The sequence below is a fragment of the Zootermopsis nevadensis genome, unplaced genomic scaffold (assembly GCF_977971745.1).
Source record: "Zootermopsis nevadensis isolate Lab colony 2312 unplaced genomic scaffold, Znev_1.0 Znev_ptg000021l, whole genome shotgun sequence".
In the NCBI taxonomy this organism is placed as follows: Eukaryota; Metazoa; Arthropoda; class Insecta; order Blattodea; family Termopsidae; genus Zootermopsis; species Zootermopsis nevadensis.
The window spans coordinates 6,347,462-6,359,246 of NW_028259153.1; the positions used below are offsets into that span (position 1 = coordinate 6,347,462).

The window sequence follows — 11,785 nt, forward strand, 5'->3', positions numbered from 1 at the left end:
AAGTTTCCTGTCATTATGACAGTGCTGCCACCATGCTGATTCTAGCCCGGTAAAATGAATCCTGTGTCTGTAGCCAGACCAATCTCTGTTGGGATATCAACTAAGGTAAGGACTGATGACAAATCCTGCAGAATGTTTAAGCTGACTTCTGTAACATGTATATTACATGAGTCTGGTGTCAAAGAACATGTCAGTACTCCACATCCTCCACTTTTCAAGTGTGATACCACCCCTGGCCTTGGTTTCATGATCACCAGGTAAAGCTAAATTCTTAATCATCTCCCTCTTTCCATACACACATGGCTAAATCAGATCCAGGATGTTACAGTGTATGCAATAAAAGAAGTTGACAAATCAAATATCCATTTTAATAAATAATTTAGATGCACCTAGTGCCCTTCTATTCTCTTTACATATAAACAAACAATATATTACTAAAATTTCAGGAGCAATTTACTCAAGTAAAAACTATAACAGCACTAATTTTTTTACATGAAAATGCTGTATATAGTAAGGAATGAAGAATTTGATCCTGATTAATCCATCACCCCTAATTGAGATTAGTTATTAATGCATGTCTGTCACTACACATATGCAACACACAGATAAATACGCTTTTGTTCTCTCTCATATATTACTAGACAGAGGAACCCCTCCAGGATAATTCCAGACAATTAATTTAAAAAAAACAATCACTATACTATATGAACAACATGAATGTAACAGGTGTTGAACACTTTGCCGACAGTTTTCCATCACCAGTAAAATAACAAACAAAATACTGGGCCATTATTGCAGTGTGCCAACTGAATAATGCCAAAACTGTATGTGACTTTAAATGGAGCAGCAGATTTATCGCAAAACTTTACAGAATTAAAGTTGTAATTTAGCAAACAGAAAGAAAGTTTCCTTAGGACACATCTGCGACAATTTTACTAAATAAATAAATAAAGCATTCGTTATGTTTAATAAGATCAAGATTTTGAACATCACAGTATAATGCTGAGCAAAAGATGCAGAAGAACCCAAAAACGGGAAATATTTTGCAGCTGTGACGTACCATGACCTGTCTTCTGCATGTGATACTGCGTTGGCCGCTGACAATAACTCCAAATAAGCAGTCATAAAAATAGAGTGTTATTATACTCTTTTGCAATATTCTTGCGTGACTCACTGCTGGATACAGATAAGCTCAAAGAATAAAAACAATTTGTCACAGAAAAATCATAAAAACAGTCCTCGGTGTTCAAGTTCCCCACAGAAACAGTTCTTAATCAAGAACTGACATTAGAACAACAAAATGTCATTATCAGGTATTAACTGAAGAAAAGAATGGCATCAACATTAACCTTGCAAAGCTCAAATGGGTCTTGCAGAATAAAACAGGTGTATCAAAAGGGACCATGAAAACTGCAACAAGATCACTGAAACTATTTAGGGTTTGAGGTTTTCACGGCAGTGAGTCTGAAGATGGCAGTCTTCTGGGTTTTTGCACCATGTAGAAGTCTGCCAACATTTCAGAGGTCCTTGATGCCTCCATCATCATCGTCCTGATGACAGAAGACATCCATCTTCATCGCTGAAACCATCCTTGTCTAATACAGAATGAAGTATTACACTGCACCATACACGAGTACTGCAAGGGAGCGAGTATCACTTTCTCTTCTGACTCAAAATATCTCGTGATGAGATAAAGTTATCATTTACAGTGGAAAGATAATGCAATGGCAGCTATTAAATATCAATACAGCAGAAATACTTATGATCATAAACCACCAAAAACCAATTGTTACAATACAATGGACCATAAAAACAATATGGCTCTCAAAAGAACAGGTCAATGATTGATTCAATTTTGGCGGTGAAGTAGATATTACAGAAGAGTTGGGAATTCGGCAAATATACATTTGGCTTTAACTGATTTTAAAAAACGTGTGATTATGTGAACACACAAGAAGCTGGGAAGGCACAGAACTAATATGAGAATAAGGAACACTTGTGAAAAATGTGGAAAGAGCGAGGTCAGAGACTGCAAACCTTCTGTTCCGCAACATGATAATGTACGAGATGATAACAACGGTATCAAAAGGGCAAGAAAGTGGAGTACCAAAACTTATGGTGTAGCAAGGCATTTACTGTTGTGCTGACAGTGGGATTCTCTGGAGAGATGTCCTGCAGAGGGCAGATCAAAGGGACAGTGACAAAGGCACCAAACTGTGTGTAATTCTCGTTCGTCTGTTAGAAGTTTAGCTATTGACAAGGTACGGAATTACCTCAAAGTTTCAGCCATAATCAAGAATAGTAGTACCAGAACAAATACAATATTTACTTGACTTCTAGACAGCCCCCTTTTTCTGGTATGTTTTGAAGAAAACTTCTCTTCCAATAATATACTTTGATGCATTTATACTTTACAGACATTATTTCAACTTTATTATGTAATTCCCAGATAATAATTAATGAAAATATGTGCTTCTATTAATATGGTAAATACAATATTTGATTCCAGTAACAAAGAACTTTCAATTAATGAAATTTAGTATGCAGATAGTTCATAAACAAATTTTTAATCTTGTGTGAAACTTCTTGTTGCCTGTATCATAATATAAATATGCAAGTATTACATTTATTACCAGGAGGTTGCTTCTGACAAGTTGGAGGCAGTGAAGTTGTAGAAATTGTGCACTTTTCTGCCCCTCCGTCGATTGTCAATACTTTCCGTAACATCACCTGTGGCAGAGACTCTGTTGAGGTTCCACCAGACTCTGTATATCCGTGGTCCCACTTTGTAGCTGAAAAATAAACAATAAAATAAAATACAATAAATAACATAAAACTAAAAAAAAAACATTGTCCGTCTCTCTGTTACATGAAGAATCTTCTAATCTTTATACCCCTCTGGGGACTTTTGATGAAGACGTACAAGGACATGTGAGACCGGGAACCTGGAGACACGATACTGAAGATAACACGGGTCTTTTACCTTTGGTAAATAGACCACGAAGAGGCAATAGGATGGTACAACAAATTCGTGATGAAATTGTTGAATACTGTACTCAGGAGGGGTCACTGATCTGGCAAGAATTGTATGCTTAAAGATGAACTTACCGTGTCTTGTGTGGTCCGTGGTTCATTCCGATCCAACATAAATTGCAGCGTTTCAAATGCAAACCACGTACTAGTGTAACTTCATCTGCACCTAGAACAGTGGGAATACTCTTTAAAAATAGGATAACAAATTGTACGTAGGTACAGAAAATGTAAGCTACCCTACGTTAATGTTGTTAAGGAAAATATGAACACCTCTAATACAGAAATATTATTACCTATTCTTTTCTTTTATTTTACTAATTACCCGATTACAGCAAAGCCAAAAGGAAGGGAAGTTTTGGCACTCTAAGTCGGTTAGTTAAAGGAAAGAATTTGAACTAAAACTTGATAAAATATACTATAATTACGTAGGACTAACGTTTTCCCATTCTGGTAGGTTTCTTCATTTTGTTTTCTCTCTTCTCAGAGAAGCAAGTAAGCTGGTCAGTTTCCTTTTGCATTCTTCTGTATCGATCTCCAACTCAAATGATCATCATTTTCACCACTGTGAGAATTCAAATCACACTTATCGGGTGAAGTATTACTTTGTACATCACAAAAAGTACTGAATACTGAAAATTCATTACTAGTTTAAGCATTCCACTTAACCGTTTAAAGCATTCCAAAACTTACTTCAAGACATTTTGTTGGTGTTGGTACTGTATCAACACAAATCTGATACAATGTTTTGTAGTTATGAAAGATGCTTGACACGTCACTCTGCAATGCAAGCAATTCCGAAATAATCTACTGCTTATTTACAGCGTCTGCAAAATAAAACAATAGTAATCTTTAAAGATTTCAAGAATTACCATACATACTCTTACGTTGTGGCGACAAGTATAACTCTATTTCGTAAGGATATATTTAAATCAAATTTGAGCGACGACAGGAGCATAAAACTTTTCTCATTTTTCCAAACGTCCATACACGTTTCAAAGTAGGGCCACCTTGTGTCACAAACATACCCAACCTACAAAAACGCCTTAAACCACAGGGTGAAATATGAAAGTTAAACTCTGTTAAGCGCATATAAACCCAAATATATGCCAATCAGCAACTCCAAGTAGTTCCAATGGTTACTACGAGATGGAACTAGATACATCAAACGGCCGATCTTAGTTCCCATTAATGCCACCAGGTTGCATTCGAGAAATATTTATCACAATCGAGATGATATGGAACGAGTTGAACCAAACAAACCACCTCATTAAAATAAAAGCAAATATTAGCACGGCGTGAAATTTGGATTTTGAAGACGGCACAAGCCATGAACAAGCAATATTATCAGAGCAAATGCCAGATGGGATTTATATGCAAAGAAGAGTATGAACTCCTGCAACTAGCTAACCAAGAACTTCAATACTTTTTGTATCAAAAATACTATTCTGATTCTAGTAATTTTGGCATCTGTAGAATTCATTTTATCAAGAAACAAATGATGCTTACAAAATATTTACATTGAATAAGGGGGTGCAAACACAGGCTGCCTTCTATAACTTTTGTAGCTATTTGGAACATTCTTATTTTCTTTTTATTAGCATTCGTGTTCCTTGATGTATAGTAACTAGCATCTTCAATTCACATAAAACTAATGAAGTCCAATGGTAACTGCATGATCCGTGTGCTTCAACAGTCAGTAACTCATTTTATATTTGAGTTTCATACAATTCTTACTTTAAACTTTCTTAAACTGCGTTAACAAGCTAATCTTTGTGCTAGTGAAGACTTGTTTTTTCTCCACAGTTTTGAATTCTGAAATTCTATTTAGACAATTTTCATCTTCAAAGGGTTAATGTTCTAAAATTTGTCCCTTTATTTTGATGCTGGCAAATGTTTTGGTACAATTGTACCAACCTCAGGCCAACTGTTACATGTTATTCAAAACAGAAGTCAAAAGATAATTAATTAAAAGGTACCTAAGGTTAGTACTGAAATAGATGTTACACAGTGGTATAATTAAAAATAATGCAAGTTTAAAATAAATTCAAATGGGACCAGTTACATGGAATGCCTACAATCACAAGAAATATGTTTAGGTTACATAGCGCAGGTTGAGATCATTTATATACATGCCTCACATAAAATGCCCTAGTTAATTATTATACAGTACAGATACGAATATACTGAAAGTAAATTTTTAGCCAATTTGTTTTCCTTCAAATAATTTGGTATGAACAGAAGAGACCCAATTTTCTGAGTACTATGAAAATCTGAAACATTAAATGTCATTGCACTCTAACCTATATCTTATAGCTTAGTGTATGTTACATACTTATTACCAAATTAAAAATAAGAGTTAATGCTATTGCATACTTCCACTAATTATGATGAAAACTTTGAAAGGGACGAGGCAATAACTGCATAAGTTATAAAACTTTCAAGTCACTTTTCTTAAAACTTATGAACTGTCAGTCAGAACCTTGTCAATCCAAGCTCACAACTGCCGGGACACAGTGCAACATTCCAGAAGGCAGCCATCACGACATTCACAGAACCCAGAACTCAAAATAGGACCACCTTTGCACAGGTGGATATAGGGGTTTTATCTTCCACAAGTTACATTTGAGCTACACACATCATTAGCCAACCATATTCAATGAACAGACAAAACATCTTTCAATAACCCCCATTTCTGTTAACAGTAATACAGGTGAAGTTGTTGTGTCTGAAAGTGTCTTCACATGTTCTTAACCTTGGCACAAGATGGAGTTGAGTACCTTCAAGCCCTGCAGTTTTATACTAGAGGAATAAACCCCAGTATCCACTGAATAGTTTGGTGGGACCCAGTTTTAATGTTACAGGGAAGAGAGACATCCTGCCCCACTGGCTAAATTGCAGTCTGCATCAGTACCCTAGTCACTGAACTAGCTGAACTGTCCTGGCTCATGTAAATCACCTTCAAAACCAGAATAAAATTTATTCTTGCACCATACGATGAAACTGAAACTTGTCTGTGAAGTTTCTGCCTGTTAGGACAATTCTAAATTAATATTTGGCGGGAGCACAAAATAAATTAAATAAAGAAACTGAAACTTCAGTTTTCTAAAACCAGCAAGACAACGTGAAGGCAGTTTTCCTAAATGGAATTCAATACTTTTTACACATCTGTAGCTGTTGGGGTGAGATGCTCTCCACAAACAAGTGAGCAAGAACTCTTAGAAGTTCACTCAAGAAGAACTTTAAGTTGTTACTGTAGAATTTTGATCATGATGAGGTTTGCAGGAGGAAGAACTCCAGGCTGAGTTAATTATTGCCCCAGATCCAAAATCAAAACCTATCTAACGATTCACCTGAACACCTCACACTGCACAAATCCTTTCCATGTACTGCCTCCATTTGGTTTGATATTCTTGCTGCTCCTTACATAAACTCTGAATCAATTTCCTGTGACAAATTATGAAATTCAAAACTTCTGCTGTATATCCACCCAGAAACTACAACCACCACAGTTCTTAAGTTACTTTTCCTCTGTCAAGAATCTGCATCATTACAGGAGTCCACCACTCTACATAACCCTTGTCTGACCAAAGATTCCTTCTACGCATCAATTTCCTCACATATATATACCTCTTGAAGTCCATTCCGTTTCTTGTTCCCCTTTCTTCTTTGTCATGGCACTTTTCAATCGGAGTGCTCCTGCTTCAGTATCTTCAGCTCCCATTGTGTCCTCACTGTTCAGAATATACTGCAGAGATCTTGTTCAGTAAATCTACTCCGACAGGGAACACATCTGAATCTCTTAATCCGCTTCATCAGCCTATAGGAATTTCACATGGACAATCTTTCGTAAGCCGTGTCCAACATTAGCACACCTACAGGAAAATACGAAGAAAACTTTCTCGCACCTCAAAATTCCATCTTTCCCCCATTTCTTCTAATCACACTGTTTCCTTCCTAATACTTCTAACTCTTATCAATCAGATCATCTAAAATTTTATTCCAATCAATTTTGCAACATGAACAGACGATGTTACCTTTCACGTTAGGCGTATATATGGTTTCCATCACACACTTCACATTGCACATTAATCACACCATACATGATTTCTCAAAGTCCCATCAGTTTCTCACAAACATCCACCAATCGATCTATCCTTATCCAATTACTTCCCAAATACTTTATATTACTTAGTAGGTTTCTCAACTCTACACAAACTGTTCTTCATTCATTTGACTCTACACCGGAAAGAATTTGTCAGCGCAGCTTTCAAGTTCCTCTTCATACTTTCTATCCACACCTCTCCCCCCTTCCTTCAGACGCTACAACACAAAAGGCAGCCATCTTCCTATCTCAAATGTTTCACTTCTTTTCTTGAATTTCAATCATGACTTCTGAGACTTTTCTTAATCTTGATTTTCATCAATTCACTGCTTCCTTCACTGAACCGCTTTCTTACAACTTCAAACATTAAGCTTTCACACAATTTATGACTTGAACCAGCTTGCGGCCACTGTTCCTTTGTTAGACAGGCAACAGCCTTCCTCAAGGCACTCACAATTTCAGACACTCAGGTATGAACACATCACAGACCACTTTACACTAAAACAAACTGTACTTGCACTAAATAAATTTAAAACCAGTTTGTTCCTCACTTCTTTACCTGAAGCATCATGACCACATGACGACAAAGAGAGCTGCAAGGTATTTTGCAGATGATTAATAATACAAATCATATTTTGTTATTGCGGAACAACACATCTGTATTTCTTGTCCACCCACAATTTTTAAGGAAAATGTGCACGATGTCCATCAGCTACTACAGTTACTATATTACCATAACATGAAAGATATGTTCTTCTGAAAAGTTTGCATTATTTAGACCTACTGCTATACTGAGCAGATCCTTCTGTATCTTATAATGTGGCAACCATCAGTGACCCTTCCCAAAACTCAACCAAAATCCAGCCTGTGGCAGCTTCCCCCGCCTCTTTCTCCAAGGGCAAAGGCACTACAGCCTAAACCCAACCACTCACCTCCACCTAATGCCCATGTTAAGAACATGCAAAGTTTTACCTTTTGCTCCCCAAATTCAGTTCTGGAATTGGATCAGCATGAGGCAGTAAACTGTGTAAGAACACCACAGACCAAATGTTACAATGTAACCTTAACATTATCTCCATCCTTCATGTGTGTTGGTATCGCTCCTTCAGAGAGCTTCCATCCCACCTTTCCATGTTTCAGCAGATTCAGTTCCAGTTGTAGAAAGTACTAATTTGTTACTATCAAAACCAGTTACTAATTCTTGAATTGTCAGGATTCAAGATCAAACTGTTAATAAAGCAACAAATTTTATGATACTAGAGACCTTGCACCTTATACTGCTAAATAAAACAAAAAATTTGAATCTAAGCATCAAAACGACAGACTTTAGCATTTTGGTTATTCACCTGGGAAGACCTGTTCTGGAGAGGAAAATTACAATTCAAGGAAGCATGAGGAAGAGCACGACACATTTCTAACAACAGAACGCAAGACTGCAGTAGCAACTACTTTCCATTTCTAATTATTTTTCTTAATTATGCTTAAGGTTGCTTTTGTAACTTCTATACAATTTCTGCCTTGGTGCAACATCTTGACAGATGTTTATCTTTCAAGTCTAATGGTAATTTTAATTAATGTAAAATATGTGAGTATTGAACTAGTTTAAACACATTAAACAGTAAAACTTCAATTTTACAATCACTCACTTGTCTCCATCATATGGCAAAATTTCCACAATGAAGTTCAATTTGTAGTCATTTCCTGAATTCTCAGCCATACATTGAAGATTTTCATACTAAGTGATCGACTTTTTGGTTAAAAACTCTCACTGCCACTACGTATGTTCAGTGAGTACAGAACGGTGGTGGAACTCTTGGCTCAAACAAATAACAGCAAGTCCATCAAGCAGTAGCTTCACATGCCATGCACAAAAATAAAACTGTTTCAGTAGCAGAATCCTCAAACTTCTTTCTTTTTCCAACAAGCATTCATCACCTAAACAATTATGAGAAATGAAAACCATCGAGCTGGTTTTCAGCTGTAGTTGTATTAGAACCGGTTACTCAAAGTGTTTCATGTAACAGTATGTCACAGCCAGTAAGACAGCCCATAGCGAAGAGATACATTTGGCCACAACACTATATCACGCTACCAAAACAACACTGTCCCTCATTGCATAAAGGACGCAGAACACACTATACTCTTGAAAAAGGAACCCATTCCAGCACCAACCGTTGTTAATATAAGGTATGAGCAAATATTTGCCTGAATGTTCAGCCATAATGTAACCGTAAGCAGGGAATGTGGGAGGCAGTGACAATATAATTGACAGCGACTTCACAAATATCCCTGATGACAGACTGCGAGATTGCCTCCACAATATTGGAATTTTGTTTAAAATAAAATGGCCCATATGTTATCATAAATAACAAAATAAATTTTGGAACCATATATTTGATCCCAATAGAAAACATAAATATCCAGTCTAGTCCAAGATACAAGGTCTCATTTACACATTCCAAATATTTATGCCAAAATTTGCTGCTTTGTTTGAAACTTGAGTTCAAAGTGACAGATATTTGCTATGTTAAATTATACGCAATGTCTTTTGAATGTCAGTGTGTCATGGGGGCCGGTACACAGCAGAACACTAACAATGCTGCAAGCTGTGACATTGCGTATCTTACCTTGAACTAAATATTTAAGAATTTACCAAGTACAAAATGCGCAAAATTTGTATGTTCTCATGATCAGTGTATGATGTAGTATCCAAAAGTTCTGAGAATGCTCCCATAACAATTTCTGGTTTCTGCAAGGAAAAACAGCCTTCCAGACCAATAATTGCCGTCTGCCGAAGTGTCCCATAACTCGTTAGGAACATCATAGCAGGAATCAACTTGCAGTAACAATCTTTAATTTCTCTGTCTTCAACAGCTGAGGAAATGTTTATGTTTCTCCAATGAAGCAGACACACATTTTATAAATGCTTTAACAGTATACACACCTCCGAGGTCTATACCACATACTGCAGACAAATTCACTGTTACAAAGAAAAGTGCATTAAAGGAAAAATTCACCAGAAACACTTCCTTGCATTCTGTTACTCACCACACTAGAAACATCATTCATAAAGATTGTAGTTCTTATTAACTTCTGAATGTTATATCACGCCCCAAATTCCATACACTAAACTGTTTCAAAAAACTATAGGTACTTACAAATTATGTTATGTTTTACATTAGATTGATATCAACCGCAACTAACATCCCCAAAAACATTCAATACAAAACCCCAGTACTGAATTTCACTAAAATCCAAGTTATTTCAGAAACAAAACATAATCCTGGACAAACGCAGCCTCACCATAATGAAAGTATTTTGTTCACTTTCTGTGAAGAACATAAAAAAATAGACATTAAACACTGCATTCAAATTCAGCACAGCAACTGCATACCTGAAAAAGCGAGATGATCATATTTTGTAGCCACGTTGTCATATTCACACCCACATGTACTGCTGCAGCCTTTGTGCCGAACACCCCTTCAGGCCAAGATATGTTCTGCTGCAATTTAACAAATTACAGTATTCGAACACAATTCAAAATTCAGTCTTCATGCAGTACTTTTGTGCTGTTGCTGGCTGTTATGGACTGGTATTTGATGTTTACAGACCAACATTCTGAAGCATCAAAGTATGAATGCAAATTCTGTGGACCATAACGGAATGTTTCAGCACAAACTGCTGTAATGATTAATTTCTAAATCATCTTTGTGCATATTTATTTTGATTACTCACAAATTCAGACACAAACACACCGCAATCTTAATTCCACACTTACCCCACAACTAGTGCCTCTTGGTGCATTATCACTATATTTTATCTAATAGATCTCATCTTGAGGTAGGATCCTGATGTTTATTTTCCTATATTTCATTGTGAGAAAATGAGCAAAGAGCCTTACCCTACCTTATGGCCATGGTTTCTTTACGAACTTCTACGTCTCCCTAGATAATCTGATAATTTGTTAACGTCTTGGTATGGTTTCAAACTTAAAATGCCACTTATCCCTGAAATCGACATAATTTTACAAATATCTTTTTTGTCATAATCCAAACTCAATAAAGTATACAATTACATTTTTGTATCCGAGAGCAGAACCATTGAACGTTGTAGTTGGAAACCAACAGCTGGAGAATGTGGAGCATTTCAAGTACTTGGGAAGCATAGTCACGACGGACGCCCTATGCACCAAGGAAGTAAAAGCAAGGATAGCCATGGCCAAGGCAGCTTTCGTCAAGAAGAGGATACTTCTCACTAGCAAGTTGGGCTTGGAGATGAAGAAGAAACTAGTGAAGTGTTACGTATGGAGTGTCGCGCTGTATGGAGCAGAGACTTGGACACTCAGGAAGAAGGAACAGAAATACCTGGAGAGTTTTGAAATGTGGTGTTTGAGAAGAATAGAGAAGATCAGGTGGACGGATCGAGTGACCAACGAAGAAGTATTGAGGAGAGTCAACGAGCAAAGAAACATTCTGCAGGCGATTACACGAAGGAAAGCTAACTGGCTGGGACATATTATGAGAAGGAATGGATTACTGAGTGATATCACAGAAGGCCAGGTTGAAGGAAAGAGAGGACTAGGAAGAAGATTGATACAGCTAACCGACAATTTTAAAAAAGGAAAGAAGATAACGTTCCAGGAATTAAAAC

At 36.7% G+C, this 11,785-nt stretch overlaps 1 protein-coding gene across 4 annotated transcripts; it reads right to left on the minus strand.

Annotated features, from left to right (window-relative positions):
* Positions 1 to 346: 346 nt before the first annotated feature.
* On the minus strand, positions 347 to 11,737 carry LOC147873126 (uncharacterized). 4 transcript variants are annotated; one of them, XM_087352810.1, is made up of 5 exons: positions 6,661 to 11,737; positions 3,724 to 3,810; positions 3,470 to 3,595; positions 3,109 to 3,199; positions 347 to 2,792 (listed from the first exon to the last, which is right to left on the minus strand). In XM_087352810.1, the coding sequence occupies exons 3-5, from the start codon at positions 3,549 to 3,551 to the stop codon at positions 2,630 to 2,632; spliced, it is 336 nt and encodes a 111-aa protein (XP_087208936.1). In that variant the 5' UTR covers positions 3,552 to 3,595; positions 3,724 to 3,810; positions 6,661 to 11,737; the 3' UTR covers positions 347 to 2,629. The 4 variants fall into 4 exon arrangements, with proteins under 4 accessions (XP_087208936.1, XP_087208935.1, XP_087208934.1 ...); XM_087352809.1 differs by having other exon boundaries at positions 3,724 to 3,857; XM_087352808.1 differs by lacking the exon at positions 6,661 to 11,737 and adding an exon at positions 4,059 to 4,241 and having other exon boundaries at positions 3,724 to 3,857.
* Positions 11,738 to 11,785: the final 48 nt, after the last annotated feature.